Source organism: Pseudochaenichthys georgianus, chromosome 12 (assembly GCF_902827115.2).
Source record: "Pseudochaenichthys georgianus chromosome 12, fPseGeo1.2, whole genome shotgun sequence".
Classification (NCBI taxonomy): domain Eukaryota; kingdom Metazoa; phylum Chordata; class Actinopteri; order Perciformes; family Channichthyidae; genus Pseudochaenichthys; species Pseudochaenichthys georgianus.
In genome coordinates this window covers 14,315,678-14,330,578 of record NC_047514.1, presented here as the reverse complement: position 1 = coordinate 14,330,578, position 14,901 = coordinate 14,315,678, and the positions used below count along the sequence as shown (strand labels likewise).

Genomic DNA, 14,901 nt, shown 5'->3' with positions numbered 1-14,901 from the left:
CAAATGAAAATAAACAGAGACATTCCAGTGACTACTACAGGATAACAAATTATTTTATAAATAGATTTTTAACTGCTGCTCTCATTCATGGCTTTTAAGACCTGCTTGGGCTCATTTTCTAATATCATCTACAAATCACTGTACAAAGTTGTTTCGGGAACGTTTCGGTGAAAGGCCAGTTTCACAAAGGACGAACGATCGGCAATATTTACATTTGGAGTCACTGTAACATACAAAGAACAAAAGGCACTGCGACAAAAGTCAAAACATTGAAATATACGCTAAAAGTAAGAGTAAGGTAAAACTGGGCATCCATTCAATAGAACATACGCTAACGTTGCCAATAGTTTTTGTCAATCCAATTCATATTGAGTCACACACACATTGCTGTCTAACAAAACGTATGCCACGAGTACACAGTGTAACTTTCTTTGGATTTGGTTAAAGAAAAGTTTGTATTGTTTACACAGTATACAGTACAGCACTATGTGCTCATGAAAAAAACATGACGGAGAAGGTGCAACAGTGTAAGTCTGCTAGTGACCTCATATCTTTTTTTATTTATTCAAAGTTAGCTGCACAGTTATTTAGACACGACACAGCAATTACTCTGCAAAGCTAGCCGACGTTATGAATGGTTAGCCTCTTCTTATCGAGTGAGATGTCTTTTATTTTAATAAATACTCACAATACAGTGTCAAACATGAAACTTTGGTAAGTGTATTATCGGATTATGCATACTGTCCATATTGATCAAAGCGATTTTAGGTCGATAAGCTAATGTGTAATGATTTTGTCCGTCATGTCTGACTGTTACAAGAATATTTAGAAGTAGTTAACAGGTAATGTCTTTGCCATGTTGCCAGTCTGTAGCAGGATCGTGTTTGTAAAAGAGTGGACGGTTAGGTTGATGCTTGGCTCTTCAGCATGCAGCGCAAACAGGTGGGCAGGTTCACAGTGTCTCCCATCCATAGTGTCTAGACATTACCTTTGTTATTGGTCTTTCTCATACACACATTCACGCATTCACGCATTCCTTCTAATCAACTCACACACCTTTTAAAGTGGACATCACTTCAGTGAGTAGAGCAGCTCCGCAGTGTGGCAGAGAGACAGAGGGTGAGCCGAGGAAAAGTACTGACAGCAGAGCCAGTCCTCCAGCTCTGCGTTCCTCTCGGGCTCCAGGGAGCGCTCTGCGAACTTCACATCATCAGCAGGGCGCGCTTCACGTCCAGCCAGTTCAGGAGACCCTCGTGTCGGGCTCCATCAACAAAGCTGACCCCCTGTCCCTGCCTCTCTCGCTGCTGCTGCTCCATCAGGTCCTTCCGGGGGCCCCACAGCAGGCTCTGCAGGATGCGCTTGGCCTCCTGGATGTGGATGCGCTTGATGGGGTCCGGTTGGAGCAGGAGCGCGCCAGCCTCTGGAGGCCGGCGGAGTAAAGGGACACGGAGGGGATGGGGGGCAGCTCCTCGCAGCGGTAATCTTGTTCCTTCAGAGCTGGACTCACCTCAAAGGGGTTGGCTTGGTGGAGGAGTTCGTAGATCAAGATGCCCGTCTGGAACTCGTCAAATTTCCGGTACTGGGCTGCTGACACGATCTCAGGAGCCAATCTGGCGTGGTCGCGTTTGAAGCGAGGGTCCACGCTGGTTGAGGCCGCGTCCTCAGAGGAGCGACGCTTGGCCTTAGCGAAGTTTGCTGATGAGAAGCCGGGGGAGGTGACGCTGACTGTCTACCCACTTGAACTGGTGCTGTTTTCGGAGGAGGTCTGTGGGGGAGAACTGGGAGGGTCTGCGGAGATGTGGCACCAGCAGCAGGTTCTCCAGGCAGATGTCGCGATGCGTGACCCCGTGCTCCTTCAAGTGCTCCAGTCCGTGGCAGAGCTGCAGGAGGAGGAAGCACACACCGGCGCTCATAGACTTCTGGCTGAGCTTTATGGAACGCCGCCCACTCCCGGACAAAGTCAGCTGCCGTCTGTCGAGGGATCTCCGGGGTGATGACCACCACTCGCCTCTCGCTCTACCTGTTGGCCAGGCGCAGAGGGCTGAGGCAGCGAGGAGGCAGGTGTGCTGGGCAGAGAGACTTCGTCAGAGGGCAGCATGCTCTGGGGGACACAGGCCAGGAGTGGCCACAGTCCTGCTGCAGGTTGAAGTGGGGGGGGCATACTCTGCTGCACCGACAGGCCGTAGAGATGGACCTGCTTGGCATCCGCGGAGGGACTCTTGCAAATCTGCGGAGGTATAGCACAAAGCATCAGTGGGGGAAAGGATGAAGAAAGGGAGATAAAGGTCCAGAGGGGGGAGAGGCACATTCCACAAACAGAGCAGGAAGGGAGCCGAGCCAAGAAACACAAGAAAAGGGGATTGTTGTTAGTGAAGTTCCAAGGGCCAATTCAGTTCCTGCTCTCATTCAAGTGACATTAATGTCCTTCATACATAAAGGCTTTTTTTTTACCAAACTTTAGTACAGCCCTTCTTTGTCTGCAGATTCTCTACATGCTGTGGGAAAATTCACACTTAATACAATTCTAAAACAAACATACAAATGTTACAACTCTCATTGTGTGTTTGGGTCAGATTTCTAAACATATCTCTCCTCAGTGATTAACTGGACTAAGATCCACTTTCATGGGGTTCGAGTTTCAGCCAGGAACACACTGGGAGCACATCTGATTATAATATGATTATTTGTGCTGAATGGTCTCATACTACATGAAGGTGTGTTTGGTACCGAGTGTGTGTTGGCCTTGGACAACAGGGGGTTGTCTGATTGTAAATCCTGCCTGGAATTAAAGATTAATTGGGCCTGGGGATATTAAGCAAGAGTGTGGGCAGCCACGCTGTGGCACAACACACACTGTACAAACAGCTGCTGCTTGTACTACACTAATGACTTTAGGACAAAGGTTAGGGCGACTGAACCCACACCCTTCTTCCTGGTTGTGTACACTAGATGCCCTGAAGGTTGCCACTGTAGTGGGGCCATCCCATCTGTAGCCAAGAACAAACAAGACCAGCGCCCAATTTTAATCTCCTCCTTCTATCCTCAAACTGTCAAATCCCTGCTAAAAGATCAGTTTCAACAACAGCCGCTGTAGATTCCTTGCTCTCTTGACATCAAGCTTTAAGTAGGGGAGAATAAACACGATCTGTACATTACAAAAACACAGCCAACACTTGTTTACTATACTAGTGTCCTAAACGTGGTTCAAATTTCAAAGCCATCTAGGAAACTCAAAGATGCATTCATCACAAACAATTGGTAACTTCTTGAAAAACTCAATGTAACAGTTAGTCTGAGGAAAAGGAAATAGTTAGAATCCCTACTGTGTTCTCCAGACCCTGTTTTTGATACTATGCATGTTCTGCAAAAGCCATGCGACTTTCTTTTCATTTACCCCAACATGTGTAATTTCTGTGTGTAATTTACATTGTTGTGTGGACAATTTGGAAAGGGCCAATTATTGAAAGATTTTTCTAGCTCTAACAACATGGGTTTATTTGATAGGGTGACAAGTTATTTTTGTTATTTTGTTTGCAACCTTCAGAAGCCGGTGACCAGCAACACCAGTTATCTCGGGTATTGCAACAATGAATCTGGTCAAAAGACAAGGGTGTTCAGGAAATGAACAAGGTTATTCTAAACAAAGTCACAATATAAGGCCTAGTATTCAGTGATTACCTTCACAGCGTATGAGTTGCTGGGGTCCGAGGCGCAGGCAGCAGAGTAGTACACCGCGTCTCCTGAGTTGCAGCTGGGCTTGTTGGAGGTGAGCCTGAACAGAGACCAGTTGCTCTCCTCAAAACCTAAGAGGGTTTCTCTGGGAACGAGTAAAGTGATCTTCGCATTTAAGAGCCGAGGCGCCGCAGAGACTCAGCGTACAGGCCTCCCAGTTTGGAAGTACACTCCCTCCCTGCTGTCTATGTTACTCAGGAGGGTCTGTAGCTGCAGGCTGGAGCCCAGACTGGCCGCAGAGCCAGGTTCTGAGGCTGAAAAGGGCACGCTGAGTTGGGGGAGGGAGGAGCAGGTGATGCTGCTCCGGCAGTGGACGCCCTAGACGCCCGTGAGTTTTCAGTGGCTCATCCAGAGTCCGGGATTTCGAAGGTCGGCCTAGCGGGGTTGTGGCAGCGCTCCAGAGACTCGTTAGAAGAGAAAACGGGTCGGGGTCTATAGGGCTGGAGGGTAAACTGCAGCGGGAGCTAACATCGGCGGGACGCCACACGTTGCGCTCTGAGCCGGTGAACGGAGACGGGGGTAGGCCTCGGACAAAGGGTCTTCCGATAGCGCTGTCTGGAAGCCGACACGGTGCGGTTTGACCATCTTTTTCTCTGGAAGCGGAGGTGGCGTGTTACCTTAAGCTGTTGGGGAATTGGGGGTGAGGAGACCCTGGAGCTGAGGCCGCAGGACTCCTGGAGAATGGAGAGGAGCAAGAGATTCGGGAAGCATCTCGAGAACCTGAGAAGAGAAAAAATAATCTATATTACTTAAAACGAAAGTTAGTATTAGTTCAGTCAGTATAGTGTATAGTTTCTAAAAGGAAGGTTAGTGTTTATTAAACAACTGTAGTAAACGGAAGAAAACTACTAAGTGGACAAAACGTTCACCTCAAAACAAGATATATAAATTGTTAAAGAAATAGCATGCCTTCAAAAACACATCAATCAATACAAATATGAAGTGTTAATTAGTGAGTTTTCTTTGGACAGAGCCATGCTAGCTGTTACCCCTCTTCCCAGTGTTTACGTTAAGCGAAGCTAAGAGAAGCTCACCAGCTGTAGCTTCGTATGGAAGAGACATTAAAAAAACAAAGATGCCCAAACTTTTCGTTAAACTAATATAAAATAACAGGCTCAGAGACATACACAGATAGATAGCAAAGACCATTGATTCAAACAAATATCCTGCATTTCAGCATCCTTGAGTTCATTTCCTATAACCTCAAAGTATTCGCAGACTCACATCCTCCTGGGTGACAGCTGTGAGTTTGATTTATTTACTACACCCCGTCTGTCACTGCCTGCTGCTCAGCCTTAGCACCAACACATACCTCGTTTCCTCAGAAGAGCTGTACATTTCCAAAATCCTGGGCTCAAGCTGACACTCAAAACATCTTCCACTGAATTATGATCCATTTGTCAATTAAAGACTTAAAGTTGGAACTTGACATTACATTAGCGGAGGCAGATACTGAGATAATGGTGTGGTGTGCTCTCCAATAACTGCTTTCACAGAGGGGGAAGACTGTAAAGACAAAAAAAGTAGGATGTAGCCAAGCCCTTTTTCCCTCGTTATCAGAGTCCATAATTATCTCTTCAAACAACATGGCTCAGGAAGTTACAGCAATTACAAGCATCTGCACCGCGGAGGACATGTGAAGGATGCCACTCATTCTGAGCCACGTCTCAGGTTCGATGATAGTAGAAATCCTAAACTTGCGTTTTAAAAATGAACACGGGGTCAGAAAAACTGTGATGTGACTTTACAAAAGAGGAGATATAGTCCTGTAAAACAATGCAGCGCTCGGTTTCCTCTTTTTACTGTTGTTGTCACTCTCGACAAAGAAGAAACATGGTGAAACAGCGTCTGAGCAGCCATACTAACACATATTAACAAAAGCCTATGTCCGTTAAAGATGTGGAAAGGCACCAGCTTGATCAATAGAATACAAAATACTTATGATATGGTGCTCACCAGTGTCGGCAGTCAGGTTGTCATTGGAGGCGGTGGGTAGGCTGGCACTGCCCAGGCCCCTCAGAGGAGGGGGGGGCTCTCAGCAGACCCTTGTTGGCTGCAGCGGTCCAGCTCCATGTTGCTGCCACTCATCTTACCGCACACTCTGTCATGGAGAAAAACATAACACGGTGAATTTGATAGGACAAACAGACATGCATTCAAACCATATATTGTATATCTGTTCCGTGCCTGTATTGCTGATGTCATTGCCCAAAACAATGTTAAGCCAAGTTTAGCATCCACTGGTCTGTAGGCTTTCTGCTGAAAGAGATCTGTCCATAAATGTGGAACAACTCTACTTCCCCTTGATGTTTTCTTATCAGCGCTATGTTATTCTAATGAATCCACGTAAAACAGCACACAGTTTCATTTTAAATGACGAACAAGTAAAGGTCGAGGAGTAGTTCCACTTCCTTGTTCAAGGCCCACTTCTTGTTTTTGTCATGATTCATAGCTGCAACAAACAACAACTAAATCCTCTCATGGCATGTTATGATGCTATCAGATATGGCAGTGTTGCTTGTTTTGTTTTTGGCTCACAGCACGAGTGATACCGGGCCACTTAAGTGAGACTAAGTAACTATTTGGATAACATCACACACTGTGGCCACGAGGCGCATTGCAGGATAATGGCACCTACATTTCCCAAGATTCACTGGACTTAAAGTGGACCTATCATGCTATATTTGAATACTATATTGTAGGGCCATACCTATATAAAACATGTCTGTGAGGTTTTTTTTTCAAAATACCAAACAGATCATGCATTTTAGCCATGCCTCCATTTGCTCTATTCCAGCCCCGTCTTAACAAGGGCTGATTCTGTGGCAAATGAGCTGCAGCTGACCACGCCCCCCTGCAAAGGAGGGGGGCAAGGCACGAGCGTCATGTTACCATGCTGTAAACTTCTCCCACCTCTGACAATAAATCCTGAGTTACCAAAAACCTGCTCTGAAGGTTATTTTTCATTTTACACAATCCTGCACTCAGCTTTGCTTTCTCCAATATCATTGAAAAGCAGCCAGATGCTGCTTCTTTTTTCGGTTTTTTCGCTCATTTCTTGACTTTTTTTCCGACGCGCTTGCATTTAAATCCGTCTCTCCCATCTCCCCGTTGCTCTGTAGCTGGCCGTACCACTACACCTGCTGTGCCCCCCACCCTTCTTTCACATAATGGTATGATCCTAGTGTGTCCTCGCATATGATTGGCCGCATGGTGGCCCAGCTAAATAAAGTCCCGCCCCTGCCTGCAAGGATTCTCAGCAAGAGTAGGTAGCGGCTGGAGATTTTGCTCTCCCCGACGGGAGTCTGCTCTTCTAGCGGCATCTCTCGCGATCGGCGTGTTGGAAACCCCTGAATTAAATGATCAAGTCAGAAGGCTCGTGGCCAGTTAAGTCCCAAGTCATTGGTGTTCAAGTCCAAGTCGAGTCGCAAGTGTTTTGTGATTTTGTCAAGTCGAGTCTCAAGGCATCAAATTGGTGACTCTGGTTTATAGTACAGCTCTCAACATGCCCACTTGTATTGATTTTCTCCCCCCGTTTACATACTTTTCGCCTCATTCTGAAAGCAAGAGGTGAAATGTGCTAACGTGAAGGCCAGCTTGGTGTTAATGGCGTGTGTTGTGCGAGACCAAGATTTAGTTCATTGAGCGGTTTTACAAAAAACAAAAAAAGTGTTACTTCTCAATAGAGCCGAAGTCCCTCCCTTTCTGATGGACCTCCATGGGACCTTATTTCGGAAAGATTATGGATTGAAGTCAACGGCGAGAGAGAAATTATCTTTCGATCCCATTTGAATTGTGCCACGAATTACACATATGATGTTTGTCAATCTTAAAAAAATAATTTCCACATAAAAAAAGTCACAGTTTGTCGTAAAACTGTTGAAATATATGACTATGAAAAATACGCTACTAGAAACACTACAAATCCAAGAGTCGCCTAAGTGATGTCATAACTGATGTCACTGTTTCTCTGGCTGCAGTCACCACTGTTCACGAGCAATGTCCCGCCCACAGCGCTATCTGATAGGCTATTACTGAAGTGTCAATCAACACTGAAGATTTTCCGGGCTGCAGCCAGCCAGAGAGGCGGGTCCACCGGAAAGGGAGGGACTTCGCCTCTCTATAGTTAGCTTAGGCACACTACTCCACTCTAACTAACCACTCCTTAAAAAGGTTTATGCTTTTATCTGGCATAGCACGCATTGCCAACCCCCATGCTGATCTGATAATTATTGTTAGCAAATCATGTAGTAAAACACCTATGTAATGCTGTAGATATATGTGTGTCAAAAAATACCACAGGTAAATTAATCTAGTGTGACAGCTGTTTTAATATACATTTAAAAACGTTGTTTTACTGTCCCTTCTGGAAAGTACGTGCGTGGTTTTGCTCCGACCAGACTGATCATGTTGTCTTTTGTTTATTTAATGCGTCATATCTAGATGGGCAGATTAGTTACATATTAACGACTGGCTTGGAAATTATGATTCAAAAGTTGAACCTGGTCATGATGCAATCTACTGTCAATTTAATTTAGCATTTGTTTTTACATTAATGATATTTACATGTCCAATTTTTCTCTAGGCAATCGCAGCTGCTCAGAGACGTGGGCAAGACGTTGAGACATCCAAGAAATGTAAATTTATACTTTTTGTACTAGATAATTATAATTTCCCAGAAAGCAAAATATTGAATTAATTTAACAGCTTAAGTCATTATAACGCTGTTTATGCAGGTCTTTCACCTTTGATGATGCCTCAACATTATGTGTGACCCACTGCTTGTCTCACAGGGTCTGCGGGGCAGAATAAACAGCACCTCGTGACAAAGAACACATCCAAATTGGACCGGGAGACAGAGGAGCTCCATCATGAACGCGTTCCCCACGAGGTGGGCAAATACATCCAGCAAGGCAGAGGGGACAAAGGTCTGACCCAGAAAGACTTGGCCACTGTGAGTATACAAACTTCTCTGGGTGTATAAAACGTGAATCCAAAGTTTGCAAAAAATCTAGATAAAGCTGATAATGTTAAACAAATATCCACACATTACAATAAGCTTACTGATGTGCAGCTCCAGTTAGCATAACATCATCCAGGGGTTGAAGCCAAGAATGTACAAATAGCTGCCTCTTATTGAATAGATAACTTAGCAAAGACATAGACTTAAAGGTCCCCTATTATGCAAAATCCACTTTGTCCTGTCTTGTATACATAAACATGTGTCCCCTCTGTGTAAAGAGAGTCTGAAATCAAATCAAATCAAGTTTTATTTATATATCACATTTATAAACGAGTTTTGGTCGAGCCAAGGTGCTGTACATATAATAAAAAATAGCCTACGGTAAAGACACTTTACAGCAAATACAACAGCACAGATTGTTCAGAATATCAGTATGAGAAAAACGACACCCTCTATCCTTAGACCCTCACATCGTACAAGGAAAAACTTCCAGAGAAAACCCACAGTTTAAGGGGAAAAAATTAGAGAAACCTCAGGGAGAGCAACAGAGGAGGGATCCCTCTCCCAGGACGGACAGACGTGCAATAGATGCCGTGTGTAAATCGAAGAGATAATACATTTTACAGCATATAGACCGAATGTTAGGAAATGCATGTGTCTGTAATAAGAAGATGAATCCACGAGGATGTCAGCTACAATCCTGTGGAAGCCATCAGGGAGGCAGCTAGGGCTGCAACAAACGACTAATTTGATAATCGATTAATCTATCGATTAATGAAACGAAAAGTAGGGGGAAAAAGGCAGACAGGTTAAGGGGGTGGGGGGGGAAGTAGCGGAAAAATAAACCTATTAAACTAACTATACAGTGGGGAAAGCCTTGGTAAAAAGGTGCGTTTTGAGGGCTTTTTTGAAAATGTCCAGGGTTGGGGCGCTGTGGATTTCGGGGGGGAGAGAGTTCCAGAGGGTGGGGGATGCCACACTGAAGGCTCTGTCACCAAAAGTCCGCAAATAACTCTGTTACCTCTAATCATTATGTTTGTATAATGTAGTTAGCTCCGTGTGTTGCTGCTAGCATACATAACACCTGACGTGGAAACGTTACTCGTGGACGGGGCTACAGAGCTACTAGAAAGACAGTCGAACCCGGTGCATTCCTCCGTCTGGATGTGGAGCACTTTTCTAAATGTTTAGACAAATAGCTTGTGTTACCGCCCTTACATGCTAAACTCTTATTCCACTTTTGGCAACGAGCATTCTCCACATCGAGACGGGTAAAGTTTAACCACCTCGGAGCGCGTTCTCTCCGCCATCTCCCACGTGTGTGTGTTGCTGCATGTTGCAGCTGCCCGTGTGTAAACTGCCCCGCCCCCTCGCAAGCAGGCGGGGGAGAGAAAGATCGAAAATACATCAAAGGCGCATTTGTTTGTCTTTTTGCATATTAGAAACGAGTTGGCGACACTAAGACTGCGATATAATGTCTTTGTAGCAATAATACATGACATATATTTTTTAAATGTCTCCCGTACCGATAAAAAGACCAATAAAGTTAGAGCTTAACGGGGCGTAAAACACACGTGATGATGTCACCAACGAATCGACGACTGAATTAGTTGGCAACTAATTTGGTAATCGATTTTAATCGATTAAGTCGATTAGTTGTTGCACCCCTAGAGGCAGCATGACGAGACCCAAGGCAGGACCGCATAGACAGGTTCAGCCACGACCCGAAGTCCACGACTTAATCCAGAACTCGGGATAGAGGATCCAAGACACAGGACTACAGCAAGAGGATCAGACTCGACTCCGGATCCCGGCGTTGATATAGATACAAAACAAGAAAAAGATGTGGCTGGGTTAATCGGAACAAGAGAATACACAGACACAGACAGAGAGGGAAAAGGTCATTGGATAAAAGTTATTCTTGATAACCCTCTAGAAAGATCTCATGAACTTCCCTCAATCTATCAAGACCCGAGCAGTTCTATTAGATATAGATAAGAAACAGAGATGGGGAGCACAACAACCTATCTCTTCGTCAGATGCACTGAACGATTCTGATCAATTTATATAAAAACCTGTCTGAAAATCAGCTGATCAGATTTTGGCCGCTTTATGATGACATAACGATTGTTTGGCTTGTAGCCAATAACCAACCAAGGGGAGTGGCTCCTTATTTTAATCTAAAGTAACAGAGAATCAGCACTTTTGAAACAGAGGGGTTTATGGGATGCTACAATGCACGGTCTGTTAGGTATTTCAGCCAAACAGAGACATGTTTTGCATATATCTGAGACCTATAATATATTGATGAAAAACAGTATAATAGGAGACATTTAAAATACATGTATTTTGGGAAAGTATTAATAATTTCTATGCACAGTCCTGTATAAAAGGATTTAGTTTGAAAAGATCACATTTCAGAGTAAGCTCCTTTTTATCTAACCATCATCCCCTCAAAATAGTAATGTTAAGAATCACATCCACTTTGTTGGTTTCAGTTTTCTCCAACAATGTGGAACTAAATGATGCCCAGCTATGCTCGAGTAGTTTTGCTGGTGGTGGTTTGACACATTTCTTAATTATTTATGAAAAATCTTCTCCTCAGAAAATTAATGAGAAGCCTCAAGTCATCGCAGACTATGAATGTGGGAAAGCAATTCCAAACAACCAGGTCCTGGGCAAGATAGAGAGAGCAATTGGTAAGAAAAGCATTTGCTAATGATTATGATTTATAAAGTCTCAATTTGGCAGTTGTATAACACTTTTGAATTGTCTGTCATGAACAGGTCTCAAACTGCGTGGGAAGGACATTGGGCTACCCCTGGAGCCAAAGACCATGAAAAAGTGAAGACAAAGCCTCGAAATCAGCCCTCCCCAGGCCCCTTCTTCCCCTGTCCAAAAACTAGAACCCTTTCCATACCCTCCTTCCAAGAACCCTTTAAACCCCCCTCCCTACCTTCCTCCCCCCCTCCCCCTACCTGGGCTGATCTCACCTGTGTCCTCCCTCAGGACCGGGTTCTCCACTGCATCACCGGCTGCTTATTGAAACTGTTTCTCGACCACATAATCAAATGAATGATCGAACGTATTTTTCAACGTCACTAACTCTGGAGTTCTGTGAATCCGTTTGCTTTGGCTTTGGCATGATGAATTCAACTTTTTAATGTAGACTAATTTAAAGAAGTAGAATTATTTTTCATTACCAAACAAACTACGTTGACTCACGTTATTTCTGAGCATGATGATAAGCCAAAAGTGCTCAATTGCATCTTTTTTTTCACTCACGAGGAAAGCGAGTGGATGTCATTACAGTGTTGAAATGTTTTAATGCTGTACTTTGTTTTGATCTTTTAAAATAAAGTCTCGCAATTCATGACAGTTCTGTGTGTGCATTGGTGGGCCATGGTGAAGAGTTTTTAATAATTCCTAAAAAGTTACAAATATTATTTCTTAAAGCTGTAAAACATTTACATGTTTTAATTGTATGTCTCACAATAAATCAAACCTGAACATGTTGTTTTACATTTTAAAATGGCTCACTGCCTATAATTGAAGCAACCCTCTCCAGTTTTAAGTGTTTTGGTAGCAACAGCAATAAGAGTTAAACACAATATATGACATAGAAGAGTTTAAAGGATAGTTATAATAACAAAATAAAAACCTGACATCAAAGATGAATATAATCAAAGTGGTTTAAATATATACAGATATTAATAATTATGAATATGATAAATATATATAGATTAAAATGTTGAAGTGTAAGTCCAGATATGTACATACAGTGCCTTTCATAGGTAAATATGCAGGATGTTAACCGTTTAAGTTTAAGGGGAGGTCATACAGGCCCAAAGGAGGTATCCTGAAACAACCTGAAACTGGATGTAGTAGTAATCTTGATCCACTAGATGTCAGAATACTACCAGGAACATATTGGGAGTGGTCCACTATGTTTGAACTATGGCAGGGGTGCCCAACCTTTTTTGAACCGAGAGCTTCTTTTAAAGTTGCCAGTCTGCCGAGATCTACCAGTCCAAATAGAGAGACGTAGCCATTACTGACAGCCTACTACCAGGTAAATACACACTTCTACTTGTATAAAACTGACCTTTGTACGATTAATACCTCATAAAATACTGCAGATCCTTTATCTTACCTCTTTCTAATCTACACACATACAAGTATTTAACTGAAGTTACACAACAGTGTTGTTGATACAGAGTTGGAGTTTATTCACACGTCACTACAGTGGGTAATGTTTTCAAGAAACATTGAACAGTGCTGCCACATATGACACAGGGAAAAAAGAAAAGACGCTGAACCCTTTCTTTGCCATTATATACAAAGTGTTGCTACAAAGTATAAATTAGGCTTACTAATAAGACAACTCAGATCTGAAGCTACACAGGAATCTGCTGCCAAAGTGCAATAAATAAGACAAAATTAATAGAATCAAACCCTTTTTTGTTGCATTTTAGTCGAGTATAAAAAAATGCATTTAAAATAGGATGCAAGCAAGTTTCTTAACCTGAATTGATAATAGACTATAATCAATTTAAGTTTGCATTCTTATACCATTTTGTACAATAATTATAATGACTAAGTTCAAATAAACTAAACTCACAGCTGATTAATAACGGTATCCAACTTTTTATATCAAAAAACCTGTTGAAATGCTACTGTTATTGTTTTGTTGTTTACTGTCCCCAAAGCGCGTCGGCAGCGATGGTCGGCAGCCTCCAGGTCCCTTTCTCATTCTCGAACTCCCCTCCTCGACTCCTATCCTCGATACTTAGTCCGCCCACAGGAGATGCGAGCGGAGGAGCCGAGGAGGGGAACCGAGGAGAGAGGAGGGGAAGCAGCAGGCGGTTAGAGAAATGAGAACTCCTCTCCTCATGAGCGGTCATTTTAAAGAGACGCCCATTAATGATGACAGGAGGCACAGCAGCCTCTGTCTGATGGGACGGATGTGTTCATGAGACTTATATATTTACTTTGATTCATTCACAGTGCGGTATAATGAGACAATAACAGGCTACAGATGCGGACACGCACACACACATATATGTGTATATTTATTATAAATAAATACAATTTCAGAATCAAACAGAGCACTCTCATAACTCGTAACACTATCAGAGACTGGATATATCCCCCCCCCCCTCTCCCCTTTGGTCGCTACAATGAGGAAAATAAATTACGGGCCAAAAGTTGTATTTACAAGTATACAAGTAAGCAGAGGACACCAAACCAACAGACCTGTCTGTCCGATTACGCAATGTAACACAACACACTGATACAACACACACACACACCAACACACACACACACACACACACACACACACACACACACACACACACACACACACACACACACACACACACACACACACACACACACACACGCACGCACGCACATACAGCTCCTAAAAACAGGCTACAGCCGTTGTGTATTTTATTGTGAAGCACTGAATGGTTTTAGAAAAATATCGACTCTTTGTTTGTAGATATCTACTAAACTAAAGCAAAAAGAGTAGGCCTGTGTTCTACTGAGGATATATATTATACACACTGCTCTGCTTTCTGCAAGGACCTAACAGCTGTTCTCTCTGTAAACATCGCGTCGCGATGAAAGCAGTTTCTAAAATACTATAGGGGATGCATGCAGAGCTGTCATTGGCTGAGATAAAGTCCGGCCGTGCGTCACGACTCTTTGAAACATCTCTGTTCCCGGAAATGCATCCGCGAAGGAGCCGTGGAGGACCATGGAGGACCCATCAGTGTATCCTCGGTTAGAGCTCCTCCAGAGAGCCTCCTCGATGCTCGATGCTCGGTCCTCGATGTGCATTTAGAAATGGGATGTCCTTCAACATGGCGCGCTAAAATTCATTTCCGGGTCACTACCGGAGGACAGAGGAGTCGAGGAGTCGAGGAGAGGGATTTGATGAAATGAGAAAGGGCCCAGGAATGCTTCTTTCACAACTTCGCCATCTTTGAAATACTTCATGTGTTTCGCAGAGAAAGTGACTGACACGATAAGATGCTATGGTAGCAGCTCCTTGCTCTTGTTGTTGGGCCTGGGCTGAAGTCGAATAGTCCATTTAGTCTTAGGAACCTTCCTAAAGGAGTGAAATGACCCGGAAGTCCTCAGTGGCAGCCATGATAAGTGCCGTTCGAATTCTCTAGAATGAGAGAATGAAAGGAAAG

At 43.6% G+C, this 14,901-nt stretch overlaps 1 protein-coding gene and 1 pseudogene across 1 annotated transcript; one reads left to right on the top strand and one right to left on the bottom strand.

The window, feature by feature from the left end:
- Positions 1–378: 378 nt before the first annotated feature.
- On the bottom strand, positions 379–5,937 carry LOC117456566 (inactive tyrosine-protein kinase PRAG1-like; annotated as a pseudogene).
- A 993-nt stretch (positions 5,938–6,930) lies between these two features.
- Positions 6,931–12,068, top strand: LOC117456565 (endothelial differentiation-related factor 1 homolog). Its single transcript, XM_071205084.1, has 6 exons — positions 6,931–6,997; positions 7,713–7,720; positions 8,318–8,369; positions 8,526–8,686; positions 11,301–11,394; positions 11,482–12,068. The coding sequence occupies exons 1-6, from the start codon at positions 6,931–6,933 to the stop codon at positions 11,541–11,543; spliced, it is 444 nt and encodes a 147-aa protein (XP_071061185.1). The 3' UTR covers positions 11,544–12,068.
- Positions 12,069–14,901: the final 2,833 nt, after the last annotated feature.